The sequence below is a fragment of the Lepisma saccharinum genome, chromosome 21, assembly GCF_977018435.1.
Source record: "Lepisma saccharinum chromosome 21, izLepSacc3.1, whole genome shotgun sequence".
NCBI lineage: Eukaryota > Metazoa > Arthropoda > Insecta > Zygentoma > Lepismatidae > Lepisma > Lepisma saccharinum.
Window position 1 is genome coordinate 13,104,774 of NC_139249.1, and position 15,502 is coordinate 13,120,275.

Sequence of the window (15,502 nt, forward strand, 5' to 3'; positions counted from 1 at the left end):
GAGTTTGTATTTCCTTCAACTAGCAGTGGTGCAACAGGTACAGGTACAACACTTTGTAGAAAAAGTTCATCAATTGCTTTAAATTTACCCAGAAATCCATTTACAAGCAAAATCATATCAACCATGCTTAACAGGCTTAATCTATCAGCTGGTCAACGAACAGCATTCATGGGAGCAATTCTTACAGAAGGTGGAGTTCCACTGAAAAAAGCAACTCTTTCAATTAAAAGCACATGGTCAGCAGGTAAAGAAGTTAGGAAATCATCAGAGCAAGCAATTAAGGCTACATTCACAGCACCGAAGCACTCAACACTACATTGGGATGGTAAGCTGGTTTCAGACTTCAAAAAAGAAAACAAAGAAAGACTAGCGATTTTGGTATCTGGTATGCCAGTCTGTGAAGAAGGCAAAGTTCTTGGTATCCCTGTAATTACAAACACAACAGGTGAAGAACAAGCAAGCGCTACGTTTGCCCTCGCAAACGAGTGGGAGATTTCAGATAACGTGAGATCCCTTGTTTTTGACACTACAGCTTCAAACTCAGGATCGAAAATTGGAGTTTGTGTTAGCCTGGAAAACCTCTTTGACAAGAAGTTGTTTATGCTGGCTTGTCGCCATCACATATTTGAAAGAATTCTGAGTTCAGTTCACAAAGAATTGTTTGGTGCAACATCAGGTCCTGAAAACATTAATTTCATTCAATTCAGAGACTCTATTTGGTCAACTATTAACACAGAAGCTGGTTTTAGCATCCTAGAAATCAAAGACAGGAGTTTGAAACTCAATATGAATAATTCTATACAATCACTGAAGAGAATACTTTCTACTCCAAATAGAAAGAACTTGCTACCTCGCGCTGACTTTCGGGAGTGTGCTGAATTGATGTTGATACTTCTGGGTGAGACACATGAAAGAGGAATACACTGGCTGAAACAAGGAGCAGCGCATCAAGCTCGATGGATGCCATCCATTTTGTATCCTGCAAAGATATTTGCTTTCAGTGCTCAAGCAGGATATGACAAGGACATGATCAGTAAACTGGAAGCACTATGCAAATTTAATGCACTATTCTACGTTGAAAACTGGCTCTCTTCATCCATTGGTGCCGATGCAACAACTCAAGCTATGGCACGACTTGAACAAGTATTGCAAATGCAGCCATAAAAGCCATGGAAAGGCACTTCTGGTACTTAACCGAAGAACGTGATGTGTTCTCTGTATTTTCAAACACTTTCCTCTTCAGAACGGCAGCAGAGTGCTCGAACATTGCTCCGAATTCCTCGACCAAAAGAGTTTGAAAGGGGCCATCCAACTTTTCCTATTCTTAGCCTTATTGGGCCTAAATCCTGGTTCTTGTTTCACTGTATGGGAATTGGCGGCGACTGGCTAAGAAAACCTGTTAGTGAATGGCATAATGATCCCAATTACCAAGAAGCTGAGACATATGTGTGGCATGTCAAAGTGGTGAATGATCTGTCGGAACGGGCTGTGAAACTAATCCAAGACTTCTCAACTAGTGTAACCAATGATGAAACACAGAAACAGTTCTTATTGCAAGTGGTCGAATATCACCACAAAAAACTTCCCAACTTTCAAAAAGATACATTAAAGAACTTAACAGCACTCTCCTAGACAAAACCATAAATCCAGTAAAGTGATTTCATATGATTGTGTGTACACTATTACCATACTTGTAGTTTGTCTTCTCTGTATAATAAACTGCAAATATTGCAAACATTTTTGTCATGATTTTAGTGCAGGAAAACGATGATTAATAAACTAAATCAGTTAATTGTGTTGGGCAGGGTCAAAATATCACCAAATAACCTAAACTTTGGCATGCATTCATATTTTACCAGTAGAAACAACATAGGAGGGGTGCACCATATAATTTTTAAAAATATTTTTTTCCCATACCTACATGCAATGCCCTATACTGCATCCATCATGAATAAAAAAATATACTGAAAAACACATTTACACCAATCAGGTATGCATCCTTGCGTCACATAGACGACACCTTTTTGGAATCTTGACAACAAAGGTAATTAATTTAAAAAGCAAAAAGTATGTTCAGCAAGTAGACACATTTAAAATCCTTTCTTATTTTATATCCCTATTTTGTCATTATGATGAAACAATGAGGATTAATGACGATTTGGTGACATTGATGAAGGACATCATAACCAACAACGACATTAAAATCTTGAGTCGCCCTCTCAAAAAAGATTGATTTGGTGTTTTAAGTTCACTTTATGCACAGTAAGGCTAATCGGGACTGGACCTACAGCTTAAAATGGGATCAGAACCACTATGCACCTCCACCGGGAATCGAACTCATGACCTCTTGATTACAAGGCGATGAAGACTCAAAAAAGAGTTTGACCATCGACGTTAAGAAGTTATTGAAGTAGACATATGACTCTTCCATAAAAACTCTATATTCTTGCTTCCAACAATACAAAGGTATAATTTTTCTGTCCCACTGATCAAATTCTGCACATTATGTGCTATCAAAAATATTGTTTTAAGTCCACTTTATGGTCAATTTGTGCATCATCATCACTTACAACATGAAGTAATGTGTGCCAGCCCCCGTGGCAGAGTGGTTAGCACATCACGATATGACGCCAGGGGTCCCGGGTTTGAATCCTGGCCTGGGTATGGATGTTTGTGTGTGTCCATTCATCAATTTCATCATATCATCACTCATTCTCTCTCAAATTCGCAAATTAGTCAAAGTGGCACAAGAAGCGAAGTAAAATAAAGCAATTCAATCAATCAATCAATGAAGTAATGTGATGCTTATTATATTATGTAACTGGATAACATTACCATGATTAAACACCCTCCCTCAAGTCCAATACACAAAATAGAGAAGAAAATTACGCACGGTCAAAACCATTAACAACTACAATTTAAGGAGGAAAAAACTATAAATGTGCCTTACCTGGAAGCCAATTTATTCTTCTCCTTCCGTGTCTTTGGTCTTACGTTGAAAGGAAGTTCACTGACTGGAGTCATTTCGTTGATGAGTCGTCCCAGTTTATCCAACTCTTTGCCAATACTGTGCAGTTTCCTAGGGTTTGGTGTCAGATCATTTCCATCACCTTTACGTGCCTTCCCACTACAACAAATATGAGAAACCACACAATATACACATTTAAGAATACCAAAACTTCAGCAGAACATATATCACTATAAAAATGGTAAGGACAAAACATATATTTATCAAAGTTTATCACGATCACCTGATATATGAATATCGGTGAGTTGGAGCCAATCTGTTATTTCTATAAATAAGTTGGTGACATGTTGTTTATAATTCTTACAAATTAGGTATAATCCATATACCTTTGTTCTGCACACATGAAGTCAACATATAAAGTGTCTTCCCAGAGGCAAGCATTTGCCATTTTTACATTGGTTCATTAGGATATAGGTAGAGGCACATATTTTTGGTACAAAAAAGCTAAATTTTGGTACAAAAACATAGTCAATTTCGGGTTCAAAAGCGGTAAATAAAATAAAATTTCGCTGTTATAGCGGTGAAAAAGTGGTATATAAAATGACATTTTGGTTTTAAAAATGTGAATATAATCCCAAAGTGGATTTAAAAATTGCACTTACTTCACAAAATAAACATATCCCTTCTAATAGCACATTAAATCATTACCAGAATATTAAGTTTATTCCTGTCCATTTTTGCTTCTCAAATATTTACAGCAGATTTAATCAATTTTTGTGAATTGCATAACTCACAAGATATTTCAGACTTCAGAAAGTGTCACGTTGGTATGTAAACGGTAAATTTCGTGCTTAAGAGTCTATTTCGCATTTTGCAGTTCATTTCGCATCAATTCGTGACAAAACCGGGTAGGAAAATGCACCTAACATCTTTCAGAAACATGAAAAATTAACATTACAATGTGTTATTTCAAAATTTCGTGTTTTCGTCAAAAACGAAATATGCATGCTTCTAGATATAGGTATTTATTTAAATTTTGCATCATAATAATTCGTGGCTCGAGAGCCTTGGAAAGGCCTTGGCATATCTCCCCACTGCCAGTCTCCCTCCCACAATCCTATCTAGAGATGTGGAGATCTTCAACCGGTAAAGGAGTGACGTGGGGTCAGCACATCAAACCTTCAGCCATTATAGGAGATTTCCGACATGGGATTACGCTACTCGTAGCTCCCCAATTTCCTCCTGATGGTGGGTTGCCACTGGTCCTATACACAGGCCTAAAACCCAGAGACTGAACCCAAATGGACTTAAACCCATGCCGTCCTGCACTCTGAGTACAAAGCACAGCCACAGAGGACGACTAAATTTCATATCAGTTCTTATACGTTGGGTCGATTTCTAAAAAATATACCTGGACTGATGCAAAAGTTTTGCCAACAATTCCCTTCCCATCAGTATTTTATGGAATGGGATTTTATCTTTGAAAAGTAACTGCATAATTAGACTTCCACTTTACAAAACAAGGGCTTGTGAATTATACACTTATATTCATAAGAATAATAACAAAATAGAAGAATTTTGCACAAAATTACAATCTATTCATAGATATATCAGAGTGGTATGCCTATATCCAGTGACACTAATTTAGTACAAATAAAGTAAAGTAAAAAAAGGTAAAGTGCTCCCCCGTGCTTAGCACCATGCCATGAAGGCGTATAGGGGGTGTGGGGGTAACGCCCCACACTTTCTTGATCCGGTCGTGAGTGGGGGTGATGTGATCAGCATCACGTCCCTGACCGCCTTTACCCCCCCCCCCCCAGGTTTCCCCAGGTACCCATGTTATTCGACGCTGGGTGGGCACCGGGGTTGCTTCCAACGTTAGAAAAGTTCCCGGATTTGAACCGGCCGGGGATCGAACTCGGGACCTTTAGCATGGTAGTCGGACGCGTTACCGACTGAGCCACCGCGGCCACCAATTTAGTACAAATAAATTTGTCAAATCTATAGTAAAAATTATAAGCCTTCTTGATGCTGAATAGGAAGGGAAAATAAACATTTTCCAGGATAAAAGTTTAAAATGACATAGCTGCACACAATTGCCAGTTTCTTTCTGTGATAACCTTGAAATTCTGAATATAAAGACAAAACTAATATAATCTGAACCACACACCCTGTAAGGCATACGTCCCAAACTTTTATGGGATATAAATAAATGCACCAAACAGACATAAATGTGGTCATATAGTAAAATCCACAGTAAAAAAAAATATTCAGAAACTGCTAACAGGTGTGAATATATGAACTACAAAAAAGGGCCAATCTTACCTATGCTTTATTCCACGAACAGCACATTGTGGACTGAAGACAGGATCCATGACTTCATTCAGAACATGTGGATCTTCCAACTTCGTCTTCAGGACCAGCCTCTGCCCCTTTGGACCTTTCGCTTGAACATTGTACTGCCAGAAATACCGCTCCCTTTTACTTAACGCAGAAGCCAGCTTGGATTCTCCACACTCGCCATCACTGGATTCTGTAGAAATGAACATGAACCATTATCTACTAGCATCGTTAGATCCTATTTTCTCATTATAATTATGGAAAACCTACAATGCCGTAAGAATTAACAAGTTTAAAAAATGTACCAGACAATGAAAATTTCTGCAACACAGACAAAGACTTGTTGCCGAGTCTAAGAACATGACATCTGTGATTGCTTCATTATGTTAAATTTAATCAATACATGCAAACCACTAACACTACAATACACATATCTACTAGCAACTTTTTATCACTAATGTAGCAAAACCAAAAAAGCACCATCAGATACATACCACCATCAGATGACATGTCTTCATAATGATCGCTGTCATCTTCAGAATCAAAACCTTCGTCATGAGAAAATTCATGGGATTCAGGACTTAGTACACCACCTGAATTGAAGGGAAAAAAGATCAAATTAGTAAAACTAACCTCATTGTAACATAGAGACAAATCAGAAACACAAAGACTTATATATTAATAAACAGCATTGATAATAATAATTACCTTCCTTACATGTGTAAATTGTAATAAAAAAAACTAATTTTTATAAGTAACGCCTTTCTATTTGTCCAACCTTTCAACACATATGCACACATGTCTTTGTCAAGTGCGAAGAATGCTTCGACAAAAACATGTGTATTGCATGTTGAAACACCTAACAAATAAAAAGGTATCAACCACAAAATGTGCAATCTTTACATTAGTGTTCAATATAAAATGGCTACGGTTAGAGAAAACATAGTGGCAGTGGTAAACATACATACCCACTGTATGTTTACCACAACTGAAATAAATAAATGAGTCATCACAATTATGTGCTGACAGTAAATGTTTAACACAATATATCCCGGACTTTCATAAAAAAAAGGGATGTCCTCATCAAATTTGATGTCCTATACACACGTTATTGTGAACTATTACTTAACTACTTTTATACTGCAATACACAAATTAGGATTCACTGAAAAGCTACGCGATCAAATTAATACCCTAACAGAGAAATGAAGCCATCCTCTGGTCGAGCCAAAATTTTATTAAAACTATTCGGAATTTTACATTTCGGCTGCTAAGTGCCACTTCTGGCTAATTGTGACAATGAAAATTAGATATAATAGATGAAACGTACTACAGGAAGATATAAAACATCCACTGCATGCCATAAACTATTCATATACATAATAATGCATTATACAACATTCACTTTATTCAGTAAAAAAATTTATAATTACGTTGTGCTAATCCTCTGTTTCAAGTTATCCGCTATAAAATCACAAAGAATAATGTTGTGGAAGTTCTATTCAGATAAATAACACATACAATTAATAGTACAGTTTACCCTGTTGCCTAATATTGGCTTATATCACAAATCATATCACCTTGTTAAATTGAACATTATCAACGTATTCCTGTTACTTGGAGTCTGTGAAATAATACCTGCAGTAATAAGTTACAAGTTAAAAGCTATAGCACCCACTCAACTGTATTAATTAGTCATCACAATCCTGTGCTGACAGTACGTGCTTGATACAATATATCCTGGACTATCCAAATAAAGGGATATGTCCTCATCAAACTCATATACATGACTTTAAATGTATCATGTTGCATACTGGGTGGTGGATATGTTTCTTAACAGAACAATGGATATCTGTGATCACTCTGTGGCTAACGTGCACCATTAAGAACTCACCTGTTGAGAGTGACGAAGTGGAACCAGCCTCCGCAAGTGAACCAGTGGAAAGTAAATGCGGCCTGGGTTCTCTTCGCTGCCACAGCTGTTCGAAACCAAGATGCGTTGGGGCCGAGGAAGAAAGTCTTGACGTCAATATGGGGCTTACTGCCATTGGAGTTGACTTAGGTACGGACTGTCCCAACTGAGAGTCGGGTGATGACAAGGTCTCCTTCTTCAGTAGAAGCTCGTGCAAGGTACTGTGTTTCTGCTGCAAGGGACTCACGTTGGGACTCCTTACGGTGGATTTTTGCAACAGCATTGGTGATGTGCTCTGACTGGGTGCAGTGTAGGTCATGGCGGTTGTCTTTGGAAAAGATTCGACAGCAGAGTTTGACGGAACACTGGACGATGCAAAGCTTTCCCTGTAGAAGCCCTGACCGTTCGGAGGGAAGGACGAAGGAATGAAGTTCTGATTCGTCACATCCTTACTTGCAGTTGCATTGACATTCATTACAGGTTGGTTGACTGCAGTTTGCACCGAGACGGCTCCTGACATCTTGTCCGGCAAAATGTAGCAGCTTGATTCGTCTGGCAACAGCAAGTCATCAAAGCTCAAATCATCAAGCAAGGTATCGTCGTTCGCATTCAGTTCCGCTAAGGTCGGACCCTGGATGAGATCGGCCTTGTCGACCTGAAAAATGTCATCTTCTTCCATCTTGAAGGAGTCACTGATCCTCGTCACGTCTCCCTCTGCTTCTGGTCGGGTGATCACTAATGATGGACCGACTGGGTAAGATGTGTCGGAAACTAGTTGCCATCCTGAAAAAACTGAACTCATCTGCTGGGCACCTCCCAGCATATTTTCATCGAAACTGAAAGTAAAATCTTGCAATTCGGACATGTCCATTATCTGTGGTCTCTGTGTCACCGTTCTCCTCGGAATCGGAACACCCACACTCTCAGCATCCATGGCAACTGGCTCCTGTTTAATGTTAGTTGTGTCTAAAAAGAAATCACTACCACATAATGGGTCTGCCATACTTGCACTGACAAATGAACACATCAATCTAATCCACCATTGATGCAATTAGCACTTCACTATATTAAACTGTAAAGAAAAAAATAAACAAATTGGTGTCAGACAACGTGCATGGAATCAATTAACATATACAGTAGCAGAGTCTAGTTCGCTGCACTTTTCGACACTATGTGTAGTGCAGGTGCATCTGAGTGTCATGTTTGTGCAAGGAAACTGCCCAACTCAGTAGATGCTGCATGCAAGGAGAGCAGTGCTTAAGTTCAGAAGATTCACAAGTGCCCGACTGCTGCTTTCAATGTTCAATTGATGGGTTAACATATACCACATGACCATAGATTTCTTTTTATTTGGTATTTTAAGTCCACTTTATGCACAGTAAGGCTAATCGGGACTGGACTTACAGTTTAAAGTGGGATCCGAACCACTATGAGCCTCCACCAGGTATCGAACCGAGACGGCTCCTGTATCTTGTCCGGCAAAATGTAGCAGCTTGATTCGTCTGGTAACTGCAAGTCATCAAACCTCAAATCATCAAGCAAGGTATCGTCGAGATACCTTGATTACAAGGCAACGATGCTACCACTGTGCCATTGGGGAGGCACACACATGACCATAGAGCACACTACAGTACATAGTGCAATGGTGCAGACACCGAATACACTACATGACACCAAATCCATGACTCAGTGTTGAACTTTGTAGACACTACGCACAAGAGTGCAAAGAGAATAAAAAAGTGCAGCGAACTAAATGAGGCTAGAACGATCTTGTCAACTAAGATTTTGGGTTCAAGTCCAACCCCAGGCACATATATTCCTTTGTTCATTCATCCATTTTTCTTATTCGTAACAACCTAATGAGGTACAAAACACACACACACAACCTACATATTATATTAATGTAAGACAGTAATTAAAAAATACATACTGTAGCCTATGAAAAAAATTAAAAAGTGCTCTTCCAGACGCTAGAAACTTATTCACTTAAAAGTTTCAGCACTGTCACGAACATTCACATTTTTCTCTGAAAAAAAAAAAAAGCATACATGTCAAAACATTGAGAAGTTTCTAGCTTCTGGAAGTACAGATTTTTAACTCTTTCTGTATTCTAAAATGCATGTAACCACCCAGACATTCCTCATATTTCTTTTGGAACACACAAAGCTCACACCTGTAGCTTTGTTTTGTTATTGAAAACCTTAGACAAGAATAGACAATATTCTAACATGGTAAAAAATTATTCCTAAAATTATATATATTTCCCATATTACATTAATATTGGGCAATTGCAATAGTAGATGGAATAGTGATCAGATGAAATTGGTGAATTGCTTTGAAGGACATTGATTACTGAACTTCATTGAATCCATCAATCAGATTGTAAATACAAGAAGTTTTTTTAAGTCCTCGTTCTCTTGCAATATTCCTAAATTAAATTTGAGATACCATATTGTTGAAATATTTTATCCATGTAATTTTTCAGTTGCCCTTCTTCAACAATATCGCTTACACCAGGGGTCTTCAACTTGTCAGACAGTACAGGCCACTTTAACAATTTAAATAACGTTCGCGGGCCACGAAGCGTCACTACTTCATCTGCAACGATATTGAGAAATGTTAAGATGCTGCCCTGCCATCTATTTAATCCGGTTTTTATGTTAAGTCCTTGATATATATTATAAAATATATTATTATATATGGTGAACTAGCAGTTATGGCCAATGTACATAGTCTGTGCATAGCAACGATTATGCATCTTGTTTATGTGTCTTATGGATGATTTAAGTTTTAATAATGTAATCCACCTTGTTACAAGTTTTAATATATATTTAATTATGAAGTTCCAATCTTGAGATGTTTATTTCTGTTTGTCATAAATATTAGGACATAACAGTCCTTAATTTTTCAAACAGGCATGGGCCACGGCAAAGGGTTCTACGGGCCACCTCCAACCTGCAGGCCATGGGTTGAACACCCCTGCCTTACACCCTCCCACTTCCCTGAACCAGGTTACTGCTGCTTCTGGTTACAATCTTCATTGCTTTAAAATTCACATCTGTGAAGCAACGAAATCTGAAAGTGTGACCAGTAACCCATGCTTTTAGTCTTATGCCATTCCCTTCTATCGTATATGCCAAGCGTTCACGTAATTTGACACCTGACAAAATGCTTTCATCGATGTCTCAACTCTCCCCTGCATATACGTTTATGAATGCTTCATTTATGTAAAGCAAAATATTTCCAACTTTGCCACAAATGAGGAAATACATGGTCTAAACATAAGAAATAAAGACAAACTTCACAAAAAACACTGCCGCCTTAACTTATGTAAGAAAGGTCCCTTAAACTCTTACATTGATCTCTACAACAAACTACCACAAGATGTGGGGAAAGAACCAAAATTGATCATATTCAAGCACAAGATAAAATCGATGCTTCTGAAGTATGTTTTGGAGCGAATTTACAATACCGGACCCTTCCCCGATTTTTGTAATATTTTGGAAACTCACTAATTGAGGCCTCCTAATCACAATTTGAAGTTAAAATTTGAGGGTCACGTGTAGAAATTGAGAAATAAGCGAAATTGAGTGGTCCGCGATCGGCACGATTGCTCATTATTTACCGGAAGATTTTGTGTTTCCAATACTTAAAAAACGAAGTATACATTCCTGATATTACTACGACCCCAATTTTTAACTACATTTGCCTAATCTAACCTTACAGTGAATGGTTCGTGGGGCTACCCATGCATGGTTTTATGACCCCAAATTTTAACTATGTTTGCCTAACCTAACCTAACCGAGAATGGTCATTGGGACTATCCGTGAATGGTTTTGCGCTAATTGTGATTACAAACCGATAAAAAATCTTATTTTCGTAGCACGGCCAACATACATCATCGAAGATGCCATTTTCGTATCCTGCAATTTTACGAATGATGCACTATTGCCAAACTTACCTGTAAATCAGTCCACATTCCACATCTTCTACATCGTGATTGCCACTGTCACATGTAAGCACCTCCTTTGGGCAAAATACCGAAATACATACGTTTATTAATTAGCCCACGGCCATCTTCCTGCACACTCCACCTAACAATCTGTATAACATTAACAACTTTTTAACTGTTTTCTTACGCCATTCTTACACGATCCATGCTCTCCAAGTACAAAATCAACAGTGTGACAATGTTGTAGACAGTGTAACTAATTGCGAACATCAGTTGTACATATCAACAAATATGGCTCCCATACTTGTATACGTAGAATCATTGCAAGAATTGAAAAGCTTATATTACAACTTCTACACGTTAATGAACAATTTTTTCACCTCACCCCAACCGAGATAAACCATCACGACGAATTATTTCGTGAGTATAAGACGTAGCATAGAAATTACAGAAGGATCCAGTATTGTAAATTCTTGCCCATGTTTTTCATTCTATAGCTGAATACATGGAAGCAAGTTTTACATAAGACACAATGTATATAACATAGTATAATCACATATTCTTCTTGTAAATTTAACTTGGATAAATTAGTGTAACCTAGAAGTAGGCTGTAGTGGGAGCAAATTTACAATACCGGAAGTATCTCCAATTTGTTTGAAATTCGGCATACTCACTAATTATGGCCTCGTAATCACGAATCTGCAGTTAAAATCTGGCGGTCGCGTCTAGAAAATGCAAAATAAGCTGAAATAAGCGGGTCCGTGAACGAAGTAAACACAGTTGATTTATGAAGGAAACAAATATTTTTTGCAATGATTAGCATTCAGAAACTATGTTCATTTTGATCCTGAATTTTAACTATGCTTACCTAACCTAACCAAACCGTGAATGGTTCGTGGGCCAAACATTTTTCCATCTTTACGCAAGATGCCATTTACTCGCATGCAAATCAACGGGTCTCACTTATTGCACAACATTTGAGCAACTATCGCAAGTCACTTGTTCAAATCTTTTCGTGTAAATAGCATAATGGCACCTCGAACTATGTTTCGCAATACAGAATTTCAGTACCAAAATTGGTAACTTATGAGTATCTATTACATGAGTGATGTGTAGGAATATAGTAAAAACAAAGTGATTCTGAAAACCTTGACAACCCAGAAGAGTACAATCATTCATGTAAACACAAGCATAAACAAAAATAAAAGCAAATACTGAACTTTGAAAGCTCCAAGTTCTGCCGAAGTAGACTGCTTTGTTGTCTGTGTGCTCTAACAAGAAACGGGAACTGTTCACAGTAAAAGCAACAGAAAAACTGAGTGGTAATTAGAATTAGAATTAGAATTTCTTTATTCATGGGCGAAGTTCAGCCTGTGGCTGCTCTACCACTTAACCCGCAAAATCTACTACAATAAAACAGACAAAATACAATTACTACTATAACATACGAATTCCATTACATTTTCTCTTCTAAATATTTCAGTAATTAACACACTAAAAAGATTAAAAAAACAAAAAACAATTTCTCTCATTCATACACATCAAAATGTTCATCTTGGGTTCGAATCTGCTCATTTTTTGTTTTGATTTGATTTCAACGTAAGCATGCTGAATCTAGTCATGTGTACTGATGATTTGTCCTTGCTCATGTAGAAGTACTTTTGTTACTGCCCTTTTAAAGCTGTTATATGTCGCACACGAGGTAACATCTGGTGGCAGCGCATTCCAACAATATGCAGAAGCAGCTTTGAAGGATGACAGGAATATGGATTTTGAGAATCTGTCCAGATTAAGTTTCTTAGAGTGTCGAGTCGTGTAGTTGTGTATGTCGTGTCTAAATTGGAGTCTGTCGTATAAGTATGTGGGTGTTTTTGTTTGCAGAATTTTGAATATCGTGCAGGCCAGATGAAGTTTTCTGCGTCGTGTCATATTCAGCCAATTAACGTCATTTAAGTAAGGCAGTATGTGATCCCTTCGTTTCAAGCTAAATGCAAAACGTATACAAGAATTCTGTACTTTTTGTGCAATTTTAGCATTCTTTTTTGTTAAATTAACACCGTAAACAACGTCACAGTAATCGAAAATTGGAAGAACTAGAGCTTGCATAAGGCGCAATTTAACATCAGTCGAAAGTAAGTGCGATGATTTATAGAGTGATCTAAGTATACCATAAGCTTTTGAACTCTGAGACGTTACGTGGTTTTGCCAGTCAAGTTTCTCATTAAATATCACACCTAAGTTCTTAACAGTTGTGCAGTGTGGGACCCTCTCATCATTAATATTAATTGATAACCCATTTATTTGAATTTTATTTAAGGCAGCGCTAGAACCAATTAACGTAAAGCAGCATTTAGAGGGGTTGATTACAAGACCATTACGTTTACACCATTTATAAATAGCATGAAGGTCACGGTTCAGGAGACCAATTGCTGGTTTTGCATTTTTGGGGTCTACTGGCATCATCAGCTGCGTGTCATCTGCATAACAATGAGGTACACTGTGTCGTACATTTAGGGGTAGGTCGGCGGTGAAGAGGGAATATAGAAAAGGGCCTAGAATACTTCCTTGCGCAACCCCTGAGGGTATCGTAAGGGGAGTCGATGTAGCTCCTGAGGGAAGAGTCACCGATTGCACTCGCCCAGTAAGGTAAGACCGGAACCATTTTATTGCTCCCGGCGAAAAACCGTAGTAACTCATTTTCGAAAGGAGTAGCTGATGAGATACAAGATTAAACGCCTTGGACAAGTCAAGCAACACCAAGACTGCCGCCTTACTTTCGTTTAGTGTTTGTAAAATGTCGTCTGTTACTTTCATGAGCGCCGTTGCGGTGCTGTGGGAAGGTCGGAAACCAGACACATAAATTGCCACCTACCATTTACCCATATCCAATGAATCATTTATCTGCCTTACATGAGAAACACATCAAAATATCAAACTTTTATCTATTAAATATCATAATTGTGCAATGGCTGTTTGCATAGTAATGATACACTATATTTCTTTAATTGGTTTAACAATATTCGGAATACAGAGCAAGAGAACAGCACTCACTCTTGATTTAGTAAAAATGTCATAACTTGCATTAAGGCAGAAAATTAAGGGTATCAGCTAAAACCATTTATGTGATAGTGAAACCTTTTCCAAGTACAATGGTGTCCTTCATCGAATGCACTTTATGTTGTCAGTTATTCTATGTAGAATATCTGACACCCCCTAAAAACATATTGGTAACAAGCTTACACATTTGATGTTATAATTTACTTCGGAAAGTTGTCTCAAATACAATATTTTAAGCATCATATTTGCCATTTTAAAGGTTGCTAGAGGATGGTTGCCTTGTTCAAGCACGGAGATAACATTCAATGAGAGATTTAGATTACATGGCTATCATCTTCACACACGTATTAAAGAACAAACGTTGATTGACAAAGAAATCGTGCATCGAAACTCAAATGCCACAGCTACTTATAAGCCTCTAAGCGAGAGCTTCACAACAACATTCCATTGACTCCTACTAAAATTAACTCAAGAAAACATATGGCTGCCCTCTTTGGGCCTCTTGTTTTGATTGCACCATGTATCCCGTGGTGAATAACTTTACCTCTTCCAAGAATTCGAGGGTAACGTTCCAACACTGAACCCATCACTCTGAAATTGGATTTAACTTTGCATTAGATGTATTTTATCCAAATGTTACACGATGACACCCCAGAATTTGTTTACATCAGCCACAAACCTCTGGTGCTAGTAGTTTCCCGCGCTTACACTACCATGTTGGAAAAACACAACCATGACTTCACACAAATACAAAATGGTAAATCTCCTTTTTGTTTCATTGTACCTTCACAAAAGAGCAACGACACACTTCACTAAGCACTGTAGATCAAGGTCACTTACCAACTGAATACAAACAAAGCTTCAAATTCTTTGTCTTTCCTTTGAAAACACAAGGAAATCTCACTTCTTATTTGTTGCTCCACTATGAGGAAAAGAAATTACTCAAAGGTCACATGAGCACGATCAATCGAACCGCGGAAGAGCCAATCAGAATCAGGTCTAAAATTCTTCCACCAATCACAATGTTTGTTTTGCTCAGTTTCCCCCACCCCTTCGAGAAGTTTCTATCAGGAGAATACAGAAGTTAATCGCACTGTTTGTGTTAACAATATAGCAAATTAGGACACTAATAGTAATTATTCATTTAAAGTATTAAGCATATTAATTTCAACAGTTACATAATCTCTCTCTGCCTTTTCAAGTTAATAATCGTACTCGGTGCAAAGAACAAGAATCAAAATAAACAAACAGTTGTAGCATGAATTCCTCCATGT

General features: G+C 37.8%; 1 protein-coding gene across 3 annotated transcripts in view; it reads right to left on the reverse strand.

Annotated features, from left to right (window-relative positions):
* REPTOR (repressed by TOR) overlaps positions 1-15,155 on the reverse strand; it is a 34,088-nt gene extending 18,933 nt beyond the window's left edge. Inside the window, exons 1-5 of one of the 3 annotated variants that reach the window (XM_083143199.1) lie at positions 15,069-15,155; positions 7,202-8,291; positions 5,803-5,901; positions 5,294-5,501; positions 2,951-3,127 (exon numbers count right to left, since the gene is read on the reverse strand). In XM_083143199.1, coding sequence (XP_082999325.1) covers positions 2,951-3,127; positions 5,294-5,501; positions 5,803-5,901; positions 7,202-8,246 — 1,529 coding nt within the window. In that variant the 5' untranslated portion in view covers positions 8,247-8,291; positions 15,069-15,155. Of the gene's footprint in view, positions 1-2,950; positions 3,131-5,293; positions 5,502-5,802; positions 5,902-7,201; positions 8,292-14,907; positions 15,022-15,068 lie in introns of those variants that run through there. The other 2 variants (XM_083143197.1, XM_083143198.1) reach the window with 2 other exon arrangements.
* Positions 15,156-15,502: the final 347 nt, after the last annotated feature.